Source organism: Ambystoma mexicanum, chromosome 5q (genome assembly GCF_040938575.1).
Source record: "Ambystoma mexicanum isolate Mex_15411 chromosome 5q, UKY_AmexF1_1, whole genome shotgun sequence".
In the NCBI taxonomy this organism is placed as follows: domain Eukaryota; kingdom Metazoa; phylum Chordata; class Amphibia; order Caudata; family Ambystomatidae; genus Ambystoma; species Ambystoma mexicanum.
Genome location: NC_090933.1, coordinates 119,671,600 through 119,694,381, shown reverse-complemented (window position 1 = coordinate 119,694,381; position 22,782 = coordinate 119,671,600). Strand labels below are relative to the sequence as shown.

General features: G+C 40.7%; 1 protein-coding gene across 1 annotated transcript in view; it reads right to left on the bottom strand.

The window, feature by feature from the left end:
• Window positions 1-22,782, bottom strand: part of LOC138497284 (uncharacterized) — a 901,742-nt gene that overhangs the window by 110,441 nt on the left and 768,519 nt on the right. Inside the window, exon 14 of the mRNA XM_069620635.1 lies at window positions 9,324-9,348. Coding sequence (XP_069476736.1) covers window positions 9,324-9,348 — 25 coding nt within the window. The remainder of the gene's footprint in view (window positions 1-9,323; window positions 9,349-22,782) is intronic.

Genomic DNA, 22,782 nt, shown 5'->3' with positions numbered 1-22,782 from the left:
GGACTTCTCTGACGTGAATGACATGCTCTTCCAGAGTGGGGGAGAAGATCAGGATATCGTCTAGATAAACCACTACATATACATCTAGGATATCACTGAAAAAATCGTTTATGAAATGTTGGAAGGTGGCTGGGGTGTTGCAAAGCCCAAAGGGCAACACCGTATATTCATACAGTCCTTGTTGGGAGCAGAACGCCGTCTTCCACTCGTCCCCTTCTCGCATACGGATCAGATTGTAAGCCCCACGTAAGTCTAGTTTTGTGTAGATAGATGCGTGAGACAATCTGTCCAACAGCGTGGAAATGAGCGGGATGGGGTATCTGTTCTTAATGGTGATGAAATTTAGCCGCCGATAATCGACACAAGGGCGCAGATCACCTTCTTTCTTCGGAACAAAGAAAATGGGACTTGCTGCTGGGGAAGAAGAGGGGCGGATGTGACCTAACCGTAAGGCCTGTTGGATGTAATCCTTCAGGGCCTGTTCTTCTGATTGGGACAGTGAGTATATGCGGCCTCTCGGTACCGGGGCTCCCGGTATTAAGTCGATGGGGCAGTCATATGGCCTGTGAGGCGGTAGGCCCTCTGCTGAGGCTTTATCAAACACCATGTGGAAGTCCTGGTATACTGAGGGTATCCAGGCTGTGACAGCCCCAACAGTATGAGATAAAGTGGCAGTGGTTGTGGGGATACCTTCTTCCAAGTTTAGGGAAGCCAAGGCTCCTAGTACTCTTGCGGGACTGGACACAGATTCCGACTCTACCAGGCAAAAATGCTGACAGACCTCGGATTCAAAAAACACTTGTCCGGTACTCCAGTTGATCAGAGGGTTGTGTTGTTTCAGCCACGGTATCCCGAGGATAATCCCGAACTGAGGGGTAGTGATCAGATCAAAGGTTAATGTTTCTCTGTGGTACCTTGAATTACGACTTCCAAAGGAGCAGTCTGTTGCTTGATGGGGCCGGAAGCGAGGGAAGTACCGTCTACGGCCTGTACTGGTTCAGGACGTTCTTTGGTAATCAATGGTAGGTTGAGTTGTTGAGCCAGTGTGATGTCAATAAAACAGCCAGTGGCACCTGAATCGATAACAATGTGAACCGAATGCATGCGTTCCCGGGCTGGGATCAGCATAGCCTGGACCACCACTGGTTTAATGGGACCAAAAGCGATATCAGAGGGGGTTAGTGGAATGCTCGCCCGTACCCCCGATCTCAGGGGCGAGCCTTCTGAAAACCCGGATTTTTGTTTTTGGGTCAGCGAGGACATTCTTTTACGTAGTGGCCGCTGATACCGCAGTAGAAACAAGCATTGTCAGTACGTCTACGTTCCCGTTCAGTATGAGTAATGGGGCTACGGATCCCGCCTACTTGCATGGGTTCTGGGGTTTGATCAGTTGAGGGGGAAGTGTGATGACCGGAAAAACCTGCTTCTGCCCTTCACTCAGTCCTTCGGGCATCTACCTGTAAAGCCAGAGCAACCAGATCTGAATAGATAGCCGGAAGGGATGGGACGACTGAGAGGGCATCCTTCAGGGCGCTACTCAGACCCCTGTAGAATACAACCGCCTTTTTGTTTTCAGGCCAAGACGTCTCCGCAGACAGCTGGTTAAAGCGGGTTATGTACTCTATAAACGTCTGTCTGCCCTGAGTGAGATCCAAAAGCTCCAAGTCCTGGGATTGTGCCCTATATCTGGTGTCGAAGACTTTTGCCATTTCATTAACCAAGAGGTCGAAGTTGTATAGGGCAGGATGGTCACTTTCTAAAAAAGGGTTTGCCCACGTGGCTGCCACTCCTGACAAATGCGAGAGTAGAAAAGCCGCCTTAGTGACGGAATCAGGAAATGCCAAGGGCCGGCACAAGAAATGGAGCTTGCACTGATTTAAGAAAGTGCGATATTTCCCAGGGTCTCCATGGAACCTTTCGGGGGCTGCCAGGGGAATGGGGCTAGGGAGTACCACAGGAGGGGGCAGAGAGGGAGCCGGAGGGACTGTGGGAGGAACAGGGTTCTAGGGGGCAGCATCCCCAAATTCGGAATCAACGGGTAAAGGATGTTGGACGCTGTTTAAGGCGTCCAATCTATGGTGAATAGCGGTGGTAGCTGTGGCCATATCAGTCCTAAGGGCTGTGACTGCTTGCATTAAAGCAGCCACTGGGTCCCTGGCAGAAGTATCCATCTGGACGACCAAAAACGGCTTCACAGTCTGTTGTGATCTTGATGGTCGTGTAGATGAAGATACCTCCGTCCCCAAGTACCACACTGGTAGAAATAATAACACTACCAATGCAATTATTGAGGCCACAGGTGTGGAGTGCCGTCAAGCTGGAACCAGGAACACCGGAAGGACCCCCTGACCACTGTAAGGCAATAAATGATTAGGGCAGACAGTCACAATTATCACAATGCAATATGGTGGAAGAAGCTAAAGGTCTTACCCAATGTGCTGGTCAGGATGCCTCAAAGGGTTAGGGGAACAGAAGGGTCCTTGTGGGCACTCTTGATGGAAAACACCTGTGGGTCAGATAGCCAGTGGATGATCCGTAAACAATCCGTTAACAGTCCAGGGTCGAAAGCCAAGAAAACAATAACCAAGGTCCAATATCCAAAGTTCAAAAGTTTGTGCAAAGCCAAAGGTCTTGAAGCCTGAAGATTTAAAGTTTGCCTGAGCCTGAAGAAGAGACCAAAAGCAATCCGTGAAACGTTCCGTGGTCAAAGAAATCCGAATTCTAAACGAGATCCAAAATGCTGTGCAGCACTCCGAAAAGCAGCTGTGAAGCGTTTGTTCCGCGTTTCCCCTGTCCTTTTGACTGTGTTGAATTAATCACGTGATACAGTCACGAGGGGAACGTGGGTCCACGTCACGTGACCCTCGACGCTGCACGGGGAGTCTGCCGGCGATTGGCCGCCTGTTGCCGGCGTTTGGTCACCTGATCAGAAGCACTTTGTGCCCTGGATCGTAGTCTCCGGGCGCCCCTGGGCGGGTGTCGTCCCTGAGAGAAGCGCCATGGCAGATTCCAATGTAAGAAAGGACGTAGCCGTCCTTGGTAATTCAGTTGCTGAGTGCGATGAATGTTATGGGGAACACGCCGGATGAATCGTGCATGGTTAGAGGTGGTGGACGTGAATCTGGAAGGTTGTCTGGCAATGGTGTGGCAGGGAGGAGGCGTGACAAGGACACACTTTGCAAACAGTGAGAGGAACAATCCCTAGACCCAATGGCCCATTTCAGCATCTACATATAGATCATGGGGATATGTTGCAGACATGCAATGGCTATAGGTACATGCTGGTAGTAGTATGTCCCTTTTCCAGATGGATTGATTCAGGTCCATGTATGCACCCCGATGCCACATGCGCTGCCAAGTTCCTCGCGCGTGAGGTATTTCAAAGATGAGATGTGTGTGAAGTCCTACAATCTGACAATGGACCACATTTTGTAAATTAACTGATGGAGAAAGTCACTCTTTTATTAGGTATTAAGCATAAGTTCTCTTCTGCCCATCACCCACAGGCGATTGGGATATGCAAACATTTAAAAAGACTCCTTAAAGAGAGAATAGCTAAAATTAAGATTACTTTAAAGAAGGGGTGGCTACATTGCCTACTCCTTGCATTATATGCACTGCGACATCAGCCTGGCTCTGATCACCACCTGACTCCCCATGAGTTAGTGACTGGACACCTTATGAAAATACCTCTTCCTTCTCCTACTAGGATAGAAACTGATGCCCTCACTGTAACAAAGACATTGGGTGATGAGAAGCATAATTATTTTGCAACTATGCCCACTAGTGAACTTTTATTTCGCAACAGATCAAGAACCGGAGTGAGGTGTCAAAGAGGACTGAAGAAGAGAGCCAACAAATTGATCCCGACAATCTATTGAAGCAACCTAGTTTACATCCAGAGGACCAGGTGCTGGTACAAAAGTTTGTTTGCACCTGGAAGAAACTCTGTTTCGAAGGACCATACTAAGAAGAAGAAGTTACTCCCACAGCTGTCAAGCTACAAGGAAGACGAGCCTGGCTGCACCTGCACAACATCAAACCGTGTAAAGGAAAGACCTTGACCCCTACTGCATCTGCTGCCAGTGAAGCAAGAGAAGGAGTTCTCTGCATGTAGATCAGATCACTACCAAGAGCAAGGATAAAGAATTCATGGATTTAAAAATAAACTCTGAAACAAAATTGACATTTCTTAAGTCTAATAAGGAATGAATGTTCTTGCAGCTGTTTCAGAACTATTTCAGAAGATAGAAGCCAGAAATAATGCATTAACGTACTGGATCCAAGGAAAAAGAGTACACTGCATCTTTTATGTTGCTAATCATAATAATATCATACACATTCTTGTATGCTGTTTTTACCTACATATTGCTGTCTTACCCAGCTCTAGTAAGGCAACACATGGCCATTGTGACATTTCTTGGCAATCCTAAAAACAATCATATTATTTTCAGAATCATTATTGCAATAATTGTGCAGTTTTTGATATAAAAGTATATAAATCGCACATTAACAAGGAGACCAGCTACTCCACAAGAGATTGTGTGGCATTTGAATACTATGGCAATACTTCTTACAACTACATTTTGCATCAAGTGTTGTTTGTATTTTCTTATGCCATTCTTATTTCTTGAGATATTGTGAAATACCTGAGAATGAGACATCCCTTTCTATCCATGTACAAGGCACTAGTGATCATTTTTCTTATATTTCTGAACGAATTGCCCAATCTACTAGAGAGGATGGGGAAGATAATGAATACATAAATACATATCTTGAAAATTCAGCCCATTTAGAGAATAACATGTAATATCAGCCCATGAGAGAAGTGAGGAACAGAAAGTCAGATGAAAGCTGCTATGTATGTCCTTGGATCCCTTATGCCATGAACAAAGCCAGAACATTCATTGTGAAATAAATACCTGAAGACAATGCAAAGTGCATCAGCCATCTACCAGCGTGCACAACAAGAGGACAATTTGAAGGAAGATGGGCCACACTATGATGGCGATCAAAGAAATCATTTCCATATGTAGATGCTTTCGTAACAACGCAGAAGATGGAAAAAGACATGAGTTGGTTGAGCAAAATACTAATATATTCATCCATGACTAGAGAATAAATAAGAGTTGCTGAAATGAAGAGATTAGGATGTGCAAATATATAAGAAACACCAGGATTGCCAGGATGCTGGCAGAGACCTCAGCTATTGGTATATGGACGAGTAGCCACCCAGCACAGGATGGGAAGAAGGAATGCTATCCTGCAGTGCACAATTATTGATAAAAGAACCACTAGACATAGTGCAAATTGTAAATGACGGATGCCTAAATCATGGACCAAGTATTCCACGTTACTAAGATGGGTTGACAATGAAGCAGGACCGGTGTCCATAATACCAACAAATATTGTGACAACATGATTCAGGAACAAGGGCCTGGTTCTAGTTGGAGAAAATAAAGGATGCAAGCAGATGCTTGAAGTACCAGGAATGAACGAAGGAACTGCCGTACTAATGGATCATTATTGGTTTGTGGATCCAGAACTTACATGCAGCTGCCTAAAAATTGTGGTGATGATGCATGTTCCTGCATTGTTGATCTCCCAAAGTGATCTCCATATTGAAGAGTTTCCAAAGATGGATCTACACCAGAGAAAGAAGATGTTGCTTAGTCCCACACAACGAAAGTGGGAGAACTATTTCTCAGCAAATTCAATAACAGCCTATGAGGATATTCCAGCAGAGCATACATTATTCAGCAAGATAGCAGTGATATTTACAACCATATTCATGCCAGGAATACAGACTACAGTAAACACCAAGTGGTTACAGATCACTAGGTGGGAGCTGCTACAAACGATCAACGCAACAATAAAAGGATTTAATGCGATCAAAGAAGAACTGAGGGCAATCATTCACATGACCCTCCAGACCAGGTATGTCCTAGACTTAATTATAGCAATAGAAGGAGGAGTGTGCACCAAAATTGGGCCTTCCTGCTGTACATTCATTCCTGCCCAATATGAAGAGAATGGAACCCTGACAGAGGCACTAACGATGCTGACAACCCCGCATGCGAAAATATGGAGGATGAAGTTGATGAGACAGATGAAGATGATCGGTTTTCGTCCCTGTTTACATGGAGTACAACTTGGTTGGCAAATGCTTACAAACTACTTGGAGCAATACTAGGGTTGCTATTGCTAGGATTCTGTCTTATAAGGATCATAATAGGAGAATGCAAGAAGACAGTGAAGAAAGCTACTGGAATGAAGATAATGATTGATGTGAATGGTGAACATGCACCACAGACTGAAGACACCACCAATGAGAACATAAAGAAGAGTTCGCTGGCACACCAAGGAATGAAGGAAGTTTTGTTACCCAAAAGACCACAAGAACTATATTGGACGTTGGGTATTCTGTCAACCGACTGGAGAATGTTGTCACTTGACTTGGAGTGTAGATGAGTATATAAAGAATGCAGGTGACCTGAGGGGGGTGACAAAAGTATGGATCCAGAAGAAAATAAGATATGGAGAAAAGATTAAAAAGATTGACGAATAGGAGGTGGTCAAGTACTCAACCATAGAGGGGAATGTAGAGGAGCAGATGTGTGCATCACTGATAGACTCCACCCCCTCACCTCCGTCATACTGGAACAGCAGTAGAAGAGCCTTATGTGTGACACCAGGTATTGTCCCAATGCCACTTCGAGTGTACGAGAGACGATATGCACTCAGACAACCATATCGAATGTACCGATGAACTGAAAGGGTAGTGGGAGATGTGCAGGAACCACTAAGATTTGAAGAGCTGTGAAGAAAGTCTGACAGCTGCAATGTGACGTCATGAAGCAAAGACACAAGGATGGACTGAAACAATATGCAAACACCTAAAGAATGAAGATGTATCTGAAATAACAAGAGAAACACATAACTGAACATAAAGAAATCATGAACACCAAAGAAATAAGTGACCAGAGACAAAGTGAATGTATATGCACAGAAACGCAAGGCACATGAGACATGTTGACGCTTGCTGCAGAAGAAAATGTAATGTGACTAAAGCGGCCCTGAAAAAAAGATGGACGCCGGACGCGTGTTGAACCCAATCAAGTTACCTCAGAGACAGAACAGGGCGGCAGAGTCAGGAGACGCTGAAAAACTAGCTTAGTGTGAGGAATAAAGAGGAGTCTATTGGCCTGGGATCAAAGATGCCATGTCAAGGTATAATTTCAAGGCACAAAGGGAGTCAAGAGGATAAGCCATGTGCGTGAGACATATTTCTCTTAGAGTAAGCAAAGAAGAAAACATCTGCAAGTGCCAAGTATTGGACAACCAAAGACGCAGCAAGCCTATGTGAGGTAGAGCAACCAAGTCTTTGTACACTTTGTCTCTTTGCATGTTGCCCCTTACATCTGTGCCTTTGACTTTCTAGACATCAGACATCTTTCTCTTTATATCTCTTCAAATTGCCCCTCTGTGCATCTGTCTATTTCTGAATCTTGCCCTGTATGTCCATCCCTGTCTCTAACTTCAGTGTCTCTTATGTATGCATCTGTGTCTGTTAATGTCTCTGACTTCAACACTCTAGACTCTTCCCTAAACACCACATGTGTGTTTGTTTTTCTCTGAATCATGCCTCTGCGTCTCTATGCATATCTCTCCCCTCTGTTCCTCTCTCTCTGTCTCTTATCCATATGCCTCTGTCTCTCTCCAGTCCACCTTCTTCCTTCAACTCCCTTTTAACCTTTCGAGCTTGTCCCTAGTTTGGATTATAAACTGTAGCTGAAAGTCATTCATTTACATCCAGTCAGTCATTGATGAGAGTTAGAAATGGAGTGGACTAGAAGCAGTGCCCTTCTTATTGTCCCCCCTTTGTGTTTCCGATTCTGCGGTTTCTCACATCTACACCTTTATCTATTTCTGACTCTCTATAATGCCTTAGTAATCAAGTTAATCTGTCATGTGCTATCCCGCAGAGCACATTGCCTCAATGCTCTATGTGTCTCTGATATCTTGTATCGGGGTCATCTTAGAAACATCAGCACAAAGGTAATGTATACATGGTTCTATGTTCATTCAGCCCCATTTTTTTTTTGCTGCTTTTTTTGCCGAAAATGTTCTGCCGCAAAAAAATAATTGATTTTTCTTTTATTTGGGAGGGTCAGGGGGTTCAGAGGACCCCCTCCAATACCTCCCTTTCACTATTATTTTTTCGATATGCACCATCCCACCGTCCCTCTCATATATCCCACCCCCATATTTTTCAATGTTTTTTCCCCCAAAACACTTTCGGCATAAAGTGCTGTGAAAAAACAGACGTTGAATAAACATCAAACCATATACATCTATATGGTTCAACAGAATCCAGTAGGATGAGCATTAATGTCTAAAAGGGAGATTTGTTTCCTTGTGGTTAATAATTTTTCCTGCCATGAAAATGTGGAGGTTAAAGATGTGGGGGGTTGGGAGGGAGGTATTAATCCGCATAAGGGCATTTAAGACAGGAAAGGACGACCGGAGCATATTATTGCCTTGGTATTCTGTTAAAAACTATGAATGAAAAGATATGTATTTAAGTACTCTAAAGCAGCGTCAACATTGATTTTTCAACAGCACCTACAGTTAAAAGATGTCCGCCCAAACGCTGGCTGTCTACACCTTGTACAGAGCTCTCGATTTAGGTCTGTGGTTTAAACAAAATAAAAGAAAAAATGCCTTTGGTAACTTTTTTTTCCTAGCAATTACTGCTTTGGAGCACATGTTCATCGAATTCGTAAATTCCACAGAGGGGGCAGGTTACAGGTTCTCTTTGGTGCAAACAGTTCCCCTCCATGAAATTTTAATCATTTGGACTACAAAGTAAAAATGTTAGGTGTAAAAAGCTGGCAAAATCACCTTTATGTCTCCCTTTTCCACTTCACAGTACAAATTGAGCAAATGATGTGCACTGTTTGTGCATGGCAGGCAGCATTTGCAATGGATTCCCCTGGTATCCGCCTGCTTTTTGCGGGTTTAAAAAGCTGGCAGTTTCGATAGAAATCCATTGGTTTTACACAAGAATGAAAATACCATGCTGTCATCAAACCAAATGATTTTTGGAGGAGATAGGGAAAAGGGAGGCAGAAACATAACTCTCATTCTATGCCCCCATCTTCCTCCAAAAAGAACAAACTCCTGTGTTGCACTGCGTTTGGATATAACTTATTGAATGCCTCTTACATGAGTACATGGCAATTTGAAAAGCTACATGAAAGCAATTATGAGAAGGCAGATTTCATATGCATCTCCAATTGTAGTGCGTTAAGGTTACTTACGGATTTTTAAGATCTTCAAAGAAATCTACAACCAAAAAAGGAAAATAGCAAATCATTAGTATTTGTATTTATAATTGACTCTTTTACTTTCACGTATGGACTGCACACAGTTTGAAGCCCTAATATAGCCTTATAGACCGAGGCATGGGTCATTATCTGGGATTAAGGACCTGCCCACAAGTTATGGTTCAAGGCAAAGTGATAATGACTCCTTTTGAGGTCTATAAGAAAGGAAATGTATTTTGCAATATTTTAGTTTTCCCCTTGGTGCATTAAATTTGATGTTGCATCACAATAGCAACACCCCCAGAGATTGAGTGTATTGTTGAAGGAAATGTTACCTTGAAATGTCACTGTTGTTTCCCTGTCTGCTTTTCAAGTCAAGATATTAAGGACACAGCTAATACCAGTAGTTATTGACTGCACACTGAACATTCTCATTGGTTGAGAGGAGGTCAATAATGATCCCATTTGCTGCGACATAATTGGACCTCCATGTTTCTGCTAGATGGTGGAAATGCACAAATGTGTGCAAGATAAAAAGGTCACATATTTTTCATTGTTTGCACTTATGATTATTCGTATTGTAGTGATCGAGAAGTGGGCATGTTCTATTTTTATTTTTACTGTTGTGGGTAATTTTACTTGCCTTGTAGTGCAAATGTAAAGTGTAAAAACAAGGCATTAGTGATTACGCTTTGCAATTAGAATGTAGGGCATTTTAGTGCTATTTGGAGGTGGAGAAGAAGCTTGAGATGGAATTGATATTTCTGCTGTGCTTTATTTTTCAAACTTCAAAGAGCATAAGAGTAAAATGGACTGATTTGATCCTTTCATATTCCACTCCGTTTAGTTATAGTGAAAAATGTGTTTAGTTATAGTGAAAAATTAGATGAAGGTGAGCTAACAAGCAAAATAAGTGTCCATTTTTTTAATTTTTATTTTTTATTTTTATTGTTGTTTTTGGTGCGAGCACCTTTATAACACATTTAAAACATTATAATAAAAAATGTACAAACAGAATTAAATCGATTTAAGTTGTAAGCCTTTGATGAATTTGAGCTAATGCAAGAACATTTTAAAAAACATTTTCAGTTTTACATAAGCTTGTTTACATACAAAATAAAATTAAAATTAAAACTAACATATGATGCTAGCTATACACAAATCAATTAGTTCAAACACATCTTTCAAAAATTTTAGAAATCGCTAATCTAAGAGCCGGAGGTGAGTGTTTGCATATACATCTGACTTACAACATTCAATGGGCCAAAGGCCCCATATAATGTTACCAAAGCCTCTCAAGAGTTCATTGACAAGCGTTCAGACGGTTATAGATGTTGTTCCTTGATGTTAGTGCTGTAGCATCTATTGAAATAGATCAAACCACTATAACGAGTTGCTCAGCCTAACTCTTCAACTTGTATCTCGGAGCAGCTCTCCCATGATTTCAATAGTTTTTAAAAGACGACCTAGGGCTAGAATCAAAGATGTTCTATTCCCCCACATACTGTGCATCCATAGAGTTTCAAGCAGACATAATGATTCACTTTTAACGTATTGATCCGAGAGCAACTCCCCATCATGAGCAAAAAATGTGCAATACAGAGTCAAGTGCTTCAATGGTTCCGATTCCATATAAATTCCACAAAATCTACAAATACCATCATTCAATACATCAGTACTATTTTTCCTATGCTTCGTGCATACTTTCGTAGAAAATAGATTAAGTCTGAATCACATATATATTCTCCTCACTTGGTTGCATGGCAGCTGAATTATGTAAGGGAGATAAGTCTTTTGTTTGTATCTGAATTTTGCGTTTTCAGAGTAGGTCTTATAGGTACCAATCAGGTCTGATGTCATTGCCCAGTCACATTGATACAGTTTTTTCTTCACGATCTGGGGACGCATTATCAAATCACCTGGACTCATTGCGATTGTATCGAAAATCGCTAGCAATTGATTGTAGTATAAAATTAGAGATACAGGATTACCACTAGATATCATCGCTGCTAAATCCTCGTATAACAAGTTTTGAGGGGGCTGTAGCATTTTTGCGAGATTGCCTAGTCTTCTCCATACAAGTTTGGACGCCAAAGAGAACAGTCCAAGTTCATGTATAATTAATGCATTAGGAAGAGATTTGTGTAATTGTAGAACATGCTTCCAAATCATACCTTGAATTGTGTTAAGGACAACGCCAATTGTAAGAGACAAAGATCAAGGCCAAACAGAATTATTGCTTATACCTTTAATAGGTAGAATTTGATAAGCAATAGAGAAAACCTGCAGAGCTTATGTAAAATGACCTTCATCTGAGCTATTAACGGGGCAATTTTGATGTTAATAGAGATATGCCATTTAGAGATGGAATTGGTGTTGGTCAAATTATACCCCAAGTATAACACACCAAATGAACAGTGAATTGGACTGCTCTCAAGGATCCACTTGTTGGTTATAACCTTTCTCTTGTTCGTGAAGACCAATATGTTTGATTCCGATTGTGTTGTTCCCAAAATTTAGAAAAGTGGTGCCATTTTTTTTGTAGGCCAAAAGGTGTGCGGTCAAACACGATGACATTGTCGGCGAAATCTAGCCAATTTACTCGCAATGCACCTAATTTTACCAGGAGTGTATCAGAGTTTGCCCACAACACCTCAATATCAGCAAGATATAAATTAAACAGTATGGCTGCTAAATTGCACCCCTGCTTTACACCAATCTCGGTGGGAATTGGGTCAATTAGTAACCCCGTATGATCAATTCTCACCCTCTAATTAGTGCGGTCATGTAATAGTGCAATCATAGCAATAATGTAAGATGGAATGTGAAACCCTTGAATTTTTGTCCACAAAAGACCTCTAATTACACTATCGAATGCTGAGGATAGGTCGAGTATGGACATGAAAATGGGTCAGTTTGGCTCATCTCACCTGGCTCAGGTGAGATGATGCCCGGATGTGCATTACCATTGTTGCATTCAGCTGGGTGCCCATCGCCTTCCTAAATCCTGTTTGAAAGCGTGAAATAATTTGATGGGGGGGAAATAAATTGATCCATATCATTAAGCACTAGAGATGCAAAAACCTTTGCTGCAACATCAATCAGAGCGATGGGTCAGGAAATATATTGGATTTCCTATAGAGCCCTTTTTATGCAGTGGTATGATTATGGATGTCGCCCAAGATTCTGGTATCTTCCTCAAATGGAAGATATAGTCATAGCGGGGCTTCAAGGCTTCAGCCTAAAAGTGAGGGTCATCTTTTAGAACACAAGGCGAGAAGCCATCAGGACCTGCCGCCTTGGAGTATTTGAGTTTCTTGATGACTGCTATCACGTCCTCAACTTTCCATGGACTGGATGGAAGCATAAAGGAAATTAATGTTTGTGTCTGAAAGGGCACACATCTTTGTGCCAAGGAGTATTTATTTTTAAAGTACTCTACCCTTGTGTGACCACTAAGAGATGATTGAAGTTCAAGAGATGGTTTGCCCGATGGATTCCTAAGAAGAGCCCAAATTTCTCGAGTTTTTATTTTACATAGGAGATTAATCATATTTTGGTTCTTTTGTAGATGTTGGTCAAATTTCAGAGTTTTAACGTCATTTTAAAATCTCAGTAAGATTGTATTGTTTGCCTCCTTATAGTACGAAATGCTGCATTTTTGTGACATTTCAGTATGGTAATTATTTTTATTAGAGTGCATTTTAGTTAAAAACAAAAACCTTTTGCGGTACAGAAAGAATAAAAAACATGAATATTGCCTCCAAATCCCTCAGGGTCCGTCACTTCTCCAAGCAACGAGTTGGTGGTAGATCTCTTTCCTCAGCTGGGGCCTGCCTCTGAAACACCCTCCCTGCCTCCCTGAAACTTGAGGAGAACCATCTCTGGTTCCGGAAGCACCTCACAACCTTCCTCTTTGCTTCTGCTTTCTCACCTCCACTCCCCTGCTGAACTCCTGGCTGAAACTGAAACTGCACTGGTCACCTGGCCACCTTCTGATCTCGGGCCCAGCTCCCCTAACCCGCCAGTTGCACACCTGCACTGCCTTGTTGGCAACCCCTGAACCTTGGGACTGTTTTCTGTATGCCTAGAGTCCCCTACCAAATCCTGACACCTGATGTCTGCAATTAGCCTTGCACTAGCCACCAGCTGGCCACACTTCTTACTTATTGCTTCTTATTTCATTCTATTTATTTTTACTGTCAATCTCATGTACTGGACTGCCCCGTCGCCCCCGCACTTTTCCCCATCCCCCTTCCCCTGCCCTTGTGCCATCTCAATGTCACCTGGCCTAGTAAGATCGCTGCCTCTGCCTTCCCTCTGATCCCTCTCCCTTGCCTCGTCACACCTCAAAACACTTGTGTACAGGCGCGTTATAAATGCCATATCATATCATATCATATAACAAATGAAATATAACATCTTTACATGCAACATTAATTTCATAACATTTAACATTTTTATAGACCAATCAATTAATACATTTTGAAAATATTTCAATTAAATCCACTATTTGATCAAATTTGAGTGCAAAGTACAGCATATGACATTTAATTCTCATTCACCACATTACTGTCTTGGATTACTAATGTCTAATCATTAAAATGGATCACTGCTCTTTTAAATTAATTATATCATTTATTGATTCCATATATGTAAAGCAGCTAAAGAAATAACCAACAATTCCACACCTATAAGAGTACTTTAAAATTGGTCAGATTCATACCCTCTCTCTGTATGGACAATTCTACTATTACTAAGCATATAACTTTCCTTTAACATATCATAATTGGTAAGATGATGTCTACAAGTCTCTCTCCTCCTACACAGTCAACACAATCTCAATTCCTTATTTTTAAAATGCCAAGCCCCTATATAATCTAAAGTTGGCAAGATATTCAAACCCAGGTAACTAATAAAACATCTCACTTCACGAGTACAGGGTTTAGTTAAATACGTTTTAGGTTTCCCTGGTTGGAATCCTTGTTGGCATAATTCTCTATACCTTTTCTTCTCTGATAACTTACACAAATTAGTAACTCTATCCCATATTAAAGTTTTCATTTTCAGTACTTTTGAAAAGATGGGAAGAAAATCCTTGTTAGGTAAACCAAGATCTATGGCTTCTAAATGTTGTTTCACTGAATTTTTTTAATTTTTTAATCTGCAAACATTTAATCCCTTTCTTTGTTAATCTCATTAATTGTGACTAACTGTAAAAGTGTATTGTGCTTAAATTTAGAGGTGCAAGAATCTCCACCCTATGTACAAGCCAAAGGGCTCCAAAAGAAGGAGTCCCCAAACGTGCACCAGAGAGCTTCTAACGGTATCACCTGAGGTATCCTGAGTATGGAACGGAGGAGTTTACCCGTTATTTTGCCCAACCAGGTAACCATTTTTAGACAGAGGACCTCTAATCCATAAAGAAAACAAGGCATAATACCTGTTTTGTAAATATCCCCAAATCCCTCTATATTGTGGCATACTTTTCTCTGGATGAAATTACGCACGGCCATCCATTTCTTCATGACTTTAGAGCATACATAAATCCCCAAATAAGTAGAACTGGGCGTAGATACAATGGAATACTGAGGTAAGTGTACATGTTCACAATTTGCAGTCTCTCCTTATCTAATTTCCAACTGAATCTAACACTTCTTTGCCCCACCTTACCAATCAACATTACTTGAGTTTTACCAACGTTAATTTTCATGCTGTTTTTCTTAGCGTTGAAAAGAAGAGCATTTAATGACCGTTAAAGACATATAGGAGTATGGTCCATCAATATAGTGTCATCCGCAAATGATAAATATGGGACTGCTACCCCACACACACAAGGAGGAAAATTAGGCACCAATCTTAAAGTTGCATCCATGTCAGCTGTCTACAAACTATAAAGCAGGGGCGACAAATCACATCCAATATTAACACTAATGGGCTGTGTCAGGGAGCTCTATGCATATAAGCGTATAGAAACTGTGTTATTGGTATATAGTAATTTGATAAAGTGAAGCAAAGAGGGATCTCTTCAGCATGTCTTAGGTTTTTCCCAAAGTAATTGTCGGGACACACTGTCAAAAGCAGAGGAATAATCTATATAACATAGATTAAGTATCCTTACTTTTTTTTTATTATGCTTGTCCTTATGTAATTAAGTGCCCAGATATTGTGGCAAGTATCAAAGCCACATCTAAAATCTGTTTGTAGAGAAGGGAGGAGGCCCTTCTCCTCTACCCATACATTTAATTTTTTCAACAAGAGGCCCGCAAAAATGTTATAACTGGAATCCAGCATTACCAATAATCTGTAGGCATTGAGATCATTTCTGTTTCCCTTTTCAAAGACCATGATCAAAATAGAACTTCCCCAGCTAGCCAGGATTTTTAAAAATAAAGTTGTTAATACCTGGGCCCAATATTCGGGGTTGTTGGCTAAACGGTCCAGGTCACAGGCCCTAGATGCCTCAACTATATTAATGGCTAGTAATATATCAATCTGCTCAAATCCCTCAGTACTACAAGGAGGAGAATAAAAAGGATTACCTGTGTTAAGAGAGTTGTCTTTGATGAAGAAATGCTATGTCACATATTGTACCCATGTATCTTCTGTCATAGGGTTGAGAATGAGAGGAGTTTCACCAGCCAAATATGTTCTATAGCTAGACCAAAATTTGCGACTATCATTGGTTTTTAGTTATCTAAATATAAAATTCCAATAACCACTATTAAGACTGCTTTTATGATTTCTCAACCAATTTTTATATTGGGTACGAAGGAAGTTAGGTAATGTTACAAATTCTTACTTCTAGAAAATAGAATTTACCTTGTTGGATGACACGTGTAGCTCTACAAAGTTCTCTTTTCTTTTTGGCAATTAACCTATCTCATATTCTCAAGTTCTGATTTTCCAAACATGGTTTCCCATTACCAACACAAATTCCAAAAATCTCAGCATCCACAAACTTACCCATATCCCAATCACACTCCTCAATCAGAGTCTTAATCAGTTATTTTATGGCTGTTGGGTACATTTAATTTTTTCAACAAGAGGCCCGCAAAATTGTTATAACTGGAATCGAGCATTACCAATAATCGGTAGGCATTCAGATCATTTCTGTTTCCCTTTTCAAAGACCACGATCAAAATAGAACTTCCCCAGCTAGCCGGCAAGATTCCAGTTTCCAAGATTTTTAAAAATAAAGTTGTTAATACCTGGGCCCAATATTCGGGGTTGTTGGCTAAACGGTCCAGGTCACAGGCCCTAGATGCCTCAACTATATTAATGGCTTGTAATATATCAATCTGCTCAAATCCCTCAGTACTACAAGGAGGAGAATAAAAAGGATTACCTGTGTTAAGAGAATTGTCTTTGATGAAGAAATGCTATGTCACATATTGTACCCATGTATCTTCTGTCATAGGGTTGAGAATGAGAGGAGTGTCACCAGCCAAATATGTTCTATAGCTAGACCAAAGTTTGCGACTATCATTGGTTTTTAGTAATCTAAATATAAAATTCCAATAAGCACTGTTAAGACTGCTTTTATGATTTCTCAACCAATGTTTATATTGGGTACGAAGGAAGTTAGGTAATGTTACAAATTCTTACTTCTAAAAAATAGAATTTATCTTGTTGGATGACACGTGTAGCTTTACAAAGTTCTCTTTTCTTTTTGGCAATTAACCTATCTCATATTCTCAAGTTCTGATTTTCCAAACATGGTTTCCCATTACCAACACAAATTCGAAAAATCTCAGCATCCACAAAATTACCCCTATCCCAATCACACTCCTCAATCAGAGTCTTAATTGGTTATTTTATGGCTGTTGGGTACTTGTTATGTTTTTGCCATATTAAATGCACTCCAAATAAGTCTATTTCCCTGGGAGTTTACTTCAATTTTGGTATTAAATGTAGGTAACCTATTAACCATGGAGAATTTGAGGCACCAGGTAAGAGTCACATGATCACTAATGCCACCAGGTTTTACCTTTATAGCAGAGGATTTCCCCCTAATAAAAGGACTAACTAGCAAAGATGTAATCTAGTCGTGAGGATACGTTCTCATTTCACCAAGTATATACCTCTGTTGTCTCATTTTCATTTTCCATCTCCATTATTCCTATTCTGTAGAAAGCAATGCAACCAATCCTTCTCTTTACCTTTTAAACAACAACCCCTACAGTTAGGGGAAAGTGAGTTAAAACTCCTCTCATTTTCTGCATATTCCTTTACCTGTTTAGTTATGCCTTGGTCATTAGAATCACCTATGACAATGACATTATTAACTTTATTGTTCTCACACCATTCCCTCAAAAATGTGGCAACATTGAACTGAATAATCTTAGTATAATTCACTCCTGCAGGGTCATACATGTTGATAATTAGCATTACCACCATCAAAGTGGATATGTTAAGAAAAGCGTCTCATGGGCGCTGAGTACCTGAACTTCTAGTTGATGGTCGTGGTGAAGTAGCCAGGCTGTCCGACTGATGGTTGCTGAATATGTAACGCGAGGAACCAGCTCAACACCCACCCTGAATTCAAAAAAAGTTAGTGGTGAACCAGCTCCCAATGCCACGGATGCGCACTTCCCTGATTTGCGTGACGTCGGGAAAGTGCAAGCACTGACAGGGAAGGCGGGTCTTGACTGGATGGAAAACCCACAGCAGGATACAACAGCAAGGCTCCAAGAAGTAGCAGTTGACCGATGAAGAGAACTGAAGTTGGCAGGAGCAGTAGATGGACAAGTAGGCAGAGTAACTCCAGAGAAGGCAGGAGGCAAGGCACTGAACCAACAGGCAAGGAGAAAGGAGGGACTAGGAACCCTGGGGCAGAACAAGGAGAAAGAACTGGAAGGCAGGAAGGGAGCTGGGAGAGGAAGGCCCAGGGAACCTACAGGCAAGGAAGGAATGAGGCAAGAAAACTCCCAGAGGCAGACAAGGGAAGGAGACAACAACAGGGAAGGACAAGGAACTAAAGGTTGGGAAGGCTGACAAGGTGCTACTCAAGAGTAACACAGGCAAAGACGTGATCAGGAAACAAACCGCGTTGAGACGCGGTTTGTTCAAGCAAACTGGCCCTTTATATAGGGCAGCCAGCACCCGGGAGGCTTGGAACGCAAGCCGTGCTGTCCCCGGGTGCTGACGCGCCCGAAATGAGGCTTGGGAAGCAAGCTTGTGACTTCCCAAGCGCTCTGTGGACGGCGCATGCGCGGAGGGCGAAACACGGCCTTCCGCGCCTGCGCGAACCACGCGAACGGGAAATCCCGGAAGCGAAATGAGCAGCAGATGACCGAGATCCCCCCAGCCTGTATCGGGGGTAGATGCGCCAGGACGGGAGGCGCCAGGACCTGCAGATGCGCCCCGCACCCCAGGTAAGTGGCATGACACTATGTCCCCTCCCAGAAAGGCTAGGGGCCTGTCAGGTTCCATAGTAAATAGGTGGTAATTAAAGAATTATTATCCTTATGTTCTTTGTTTATTTCATTGTTAGGTTTAAAAACTAAATATAGTCCTTTCACTGTTAAAATGGTTGGGCCTTAACTTCCATATTCAGAGTACTGCAGATACCCCAAGCCAAGATGGAGGGCAGAGGCAGGAGTTCTGATTGGGTGGCAGGTTGACAATGGTGTGACTCCCAACATTCTAAACTGCCTTTGATTAGTTTAGTTTCCTGAGCTGGTCATGTTTCTGTTTATCTCCTATGTTTTGGGCCTTGGAAAACCCATAAGAAAATATCTTCAAGACTAAAAGAAAAAGAAACAACTCATTCAAGTTACATCTACTCTAAAGAAATTAATTTTCCCTGTGGAAGAAAACGCTGTGAGGTCTTCTAAAGCAAAAAATAAGCTAAGTACTTTTTATGCAATTAATCTAATTGAACTGCCAAAGTTAGCCTTATCTTCTGTTATTTTCTCCTCTAAAGTGCAAGGATTAAAGCTTTGTCTTTTTTTTAACATTGACATTGGAAAACCAGGAGAGCTCTAGTCAAAAGTTGATTGCGTGCGCGCGCACAAGAAACTGTTTACTAAACAATGCACTTACCTTGTTAGATCGCATTCTGGATGACGAAAAAAGGTGAACTCATTCTTGTTTAAAGAAAACAAGGTAAGCCTGCATGTTTAATTCATTAAAAGACGTTGTGTTGTGAAGCCAGTGTTTTTACATGGCAAACTCATTCATCAGAGATTAAGTCATGAAAACATGATATTTAAAGGCTATTAAAGTTAATGACTGCACAGGCAACCTTGTTTTTTTAAAAGCAGCACAAAGAAGGATATTTATTTTTGAGCCAAGGTATTTTTAACAAAGAGGAAAATATATAAGACTTGTGTACCATATTATATGAGGAATCTTCCAAATGCATCTCATTACATGCAAAGACGTTTTTTGAGGAATAACTTTACTTTAAAACTGCACTCAATATTAAATGGTATTTCCTTTGGTTGTTGAACTATTTCCATAAAGAGAGGAAAATGAAATGGAATGAACTGATTAAGGAAATAGTATCATTTTAAGGAAAACAAAAGATTTTTTCTGTGTTTTCAACTATTTTTTCAAGTGTGCTTCATTCAAAAGACTCATCTTCCTGAGACATTCTGGAGTTTGTGTTCACAGTTTTATTGACATTGTTTGGAAACACATTTTCTTTTCTTCAAGTTCATTTATTTCCACAAGGAACCTCCATCAGTTTAGTCACTTGTAATGACATTCAGTTCATTGGTTTTCAGCAGCACAGTTATGAAACATGACCACCAAAGTTTGCTTTTAGGGTAAAAGAGTTGGAGTTATTTCAAAACTAAAAAAAATATATAGAAATAATTATCATCCTCTGGGCTCTTTGCAGAGGGTATTCAGGTAGGATTGTTGATATTCATAAAATAATAGTTGTTTAGTTTTGTAATATTATTTAATGCTTAACAATTTTCATTCATGCAGAGACCGGATGAAGATAGAAGATCCAGTGTCTGATTTGTTATTTTATCCACTTTTCCCCCTTCCCCCCAAGGGTGTCTAGTACTCAGCTGTTCAGTTTAGTTGTGAGCTAGACATCTTAGTGGGATCATGGGACTCAGCAGCTCCTGCGTTGGATGTGGATATTACCAGCCTGACAGAATGAAAGGCCCAAGTAGTTAACTTCGCCTGAGCTGCTGAGACCACTTCCCAGAATAATTATGGAAGCCTTGGGGGATATGATTAAGGAGTTGAGGGAAGAATTAAGGGTTTCTATAAATGAGAATGTCCTTTTAAATAAAAAGATTGAGGAGTTAAATATTAAGGTTACACATATTCAGGAAATGTCAGAAGAAAGGTTGGTAGGTAGGAGAGAAGAACAGATTTTGGAACCTCCAGTTCTGGAAAGGGAAGGTTCTAGACAGAGAGGAGATTCTGGTTTAGGAGCAATTGGAGGTTTAAAGTCTTTAATTTTACCGGTGCCTCTGGCACCACCTGAACGTTTTTCTGGTGAGGCTAAAAGATTTCAAACATTTTTCACTCAATGTGAATTACATTTTTTAAGTAAGCCGGAAGTGTTTTCTTCTGATATGTCAAAGATAACATTTATGATATCTTATCTTTCAGGGGAGGCTGCTAGTTGGGCAGGAGTGTTGGTTAAATAAAAAGATTTAGCTTTGTATGATTTTAAGTTATTTAAGGAGGAGTTCAGTAAGCTATTTGATAAACGTCAGGAATCCTTACAAGTTGATGGTGAGCTGCTTGAGTTAAAACAGGGGAATCGAGAGTTGGTCAGTTATATTACCCAATTTAAGACTCTAGTTGTTGAAAGTAACTGGCCAGAAGAGAAGAGATCATCCTTTTTTACAGAAGTTTAAGGGATGAATTGAAAGACGCCTTGTCTGAGGTGGTAAATAGACCAACTTCTTGTGACGCCTTGATGGATTTAGTGGTACAGTTAGATTTTCGCCTCTATGAAAGAAGATTGGAGCGTAGGATGGGAGACAATAAACAAGAGAATAAATCTAATCCTAGATTTGATAGACCTAGGCAGGAGTTTGTAAATAGAGATTTTAGGTCAAAAAATTCAGAAAGTTCAGGAAGAATTAGAGGACCTCTTTCTAAGGAGGAAAGAGATAGGCGAAGAAATAATAATCTCTGTCTTTATTGCGGAAGGAGTGGACATTTTCTTGGGAACTGCCCTTACACTCCAAAGAAAGTACAAAATCCTGACGGCAAGAATCATCAAGTAGCCAATACTCTTCAGGCGGCAGTTCCTCACATAACAATTAATGTATCCTTGATTTTTGAAAAGAAATTGGTGGGTAGTGGTCCTGTGATTATTGATTCAGGAGCAACTGGGAATTTTATGGATTGGGGAGGAGCAAAGAGTTTAGGTATTCCCTTAGTGAAGAAGGTTTTATCTGAGCAGGTTAGTTCAGTGGATGGATCAGAATTAACTTCAGGACCAATCACACATGAAACTTCTCCCTTACTAATGATTATGGCAGGGAACCATGGAGAGGAGTTGATTTTTGAGATTATCGATGCTCCACAATTGAAGATTATTTTAGGCATGCCCTGGTTTACACATCATAATCCTTTGATTGATTGGTGCAGAAGGGTGATTGAATTAAATTCCAATTTTTGTAAGGAACATTGTTTTGAAGGTAAATCCCTTGAAGATACTCAGATTGATGATGTTAAGGGTGCAAGGTTCTTAGGAGAGGTTGGAGCTCTTTTTCACTCTCATACTATTGGAGCTGTTATGGGAGAGTTACCTGATTGCTACAAAGAATTCAGTGCTGTCTTTGATGAGGTAGTGGCAGGTGGTCTTCCTCCTCATAGACCATTTGATTGTAAGATAGAACTTGAACCAGGAGCCACTTTACCTTGTAGCAGGGTTTATGCACTTACTGAAAAGGAAAACGATTACCTTCAGGAGTACTTAACTGAAAATTTAGCAAAGGGTTTCATTAGACATTCCAAGTCCCCGGTGGCATCTCCTTTATTTTTTGTGCCTAAAAAGAGGGAACATTGAGGACTTGTATTGATTATAGAGCTCTAAATAAGGTAACCATCAAAAACAGATATCCACTTCCTTTAATTTCAGTTATGTTAGATCAGATACAAGGAGCTGAAATATTTTCTAAATTGGATTTGAGAGGTGCTTATCATCTTGTTAGAGTAAAAGAGGGAGATGAATGGAAGACAGCTTTCAAGACTAAGTATGGATTATTTGAATATTTAGTGATGCCTTTCGGATTATGTAATGCCCCAGCTTCATTTCAGTTTTTTATTAATGAAGTTCTACGTGAGTTTCTGGACATTTTTGTTGTAGTCTACATCGATGATATTTTGATTTATTCACAAGATTCGAAACAACATCAAAGTCATGTAAAATTGGTCCTACAAAAATTGAGAGAAAACCATTTATTTGCAAAATTGGAAAAAAGCCAATTTCATACTACTTCAGTTGAATTCCTTGGTTTTGTGA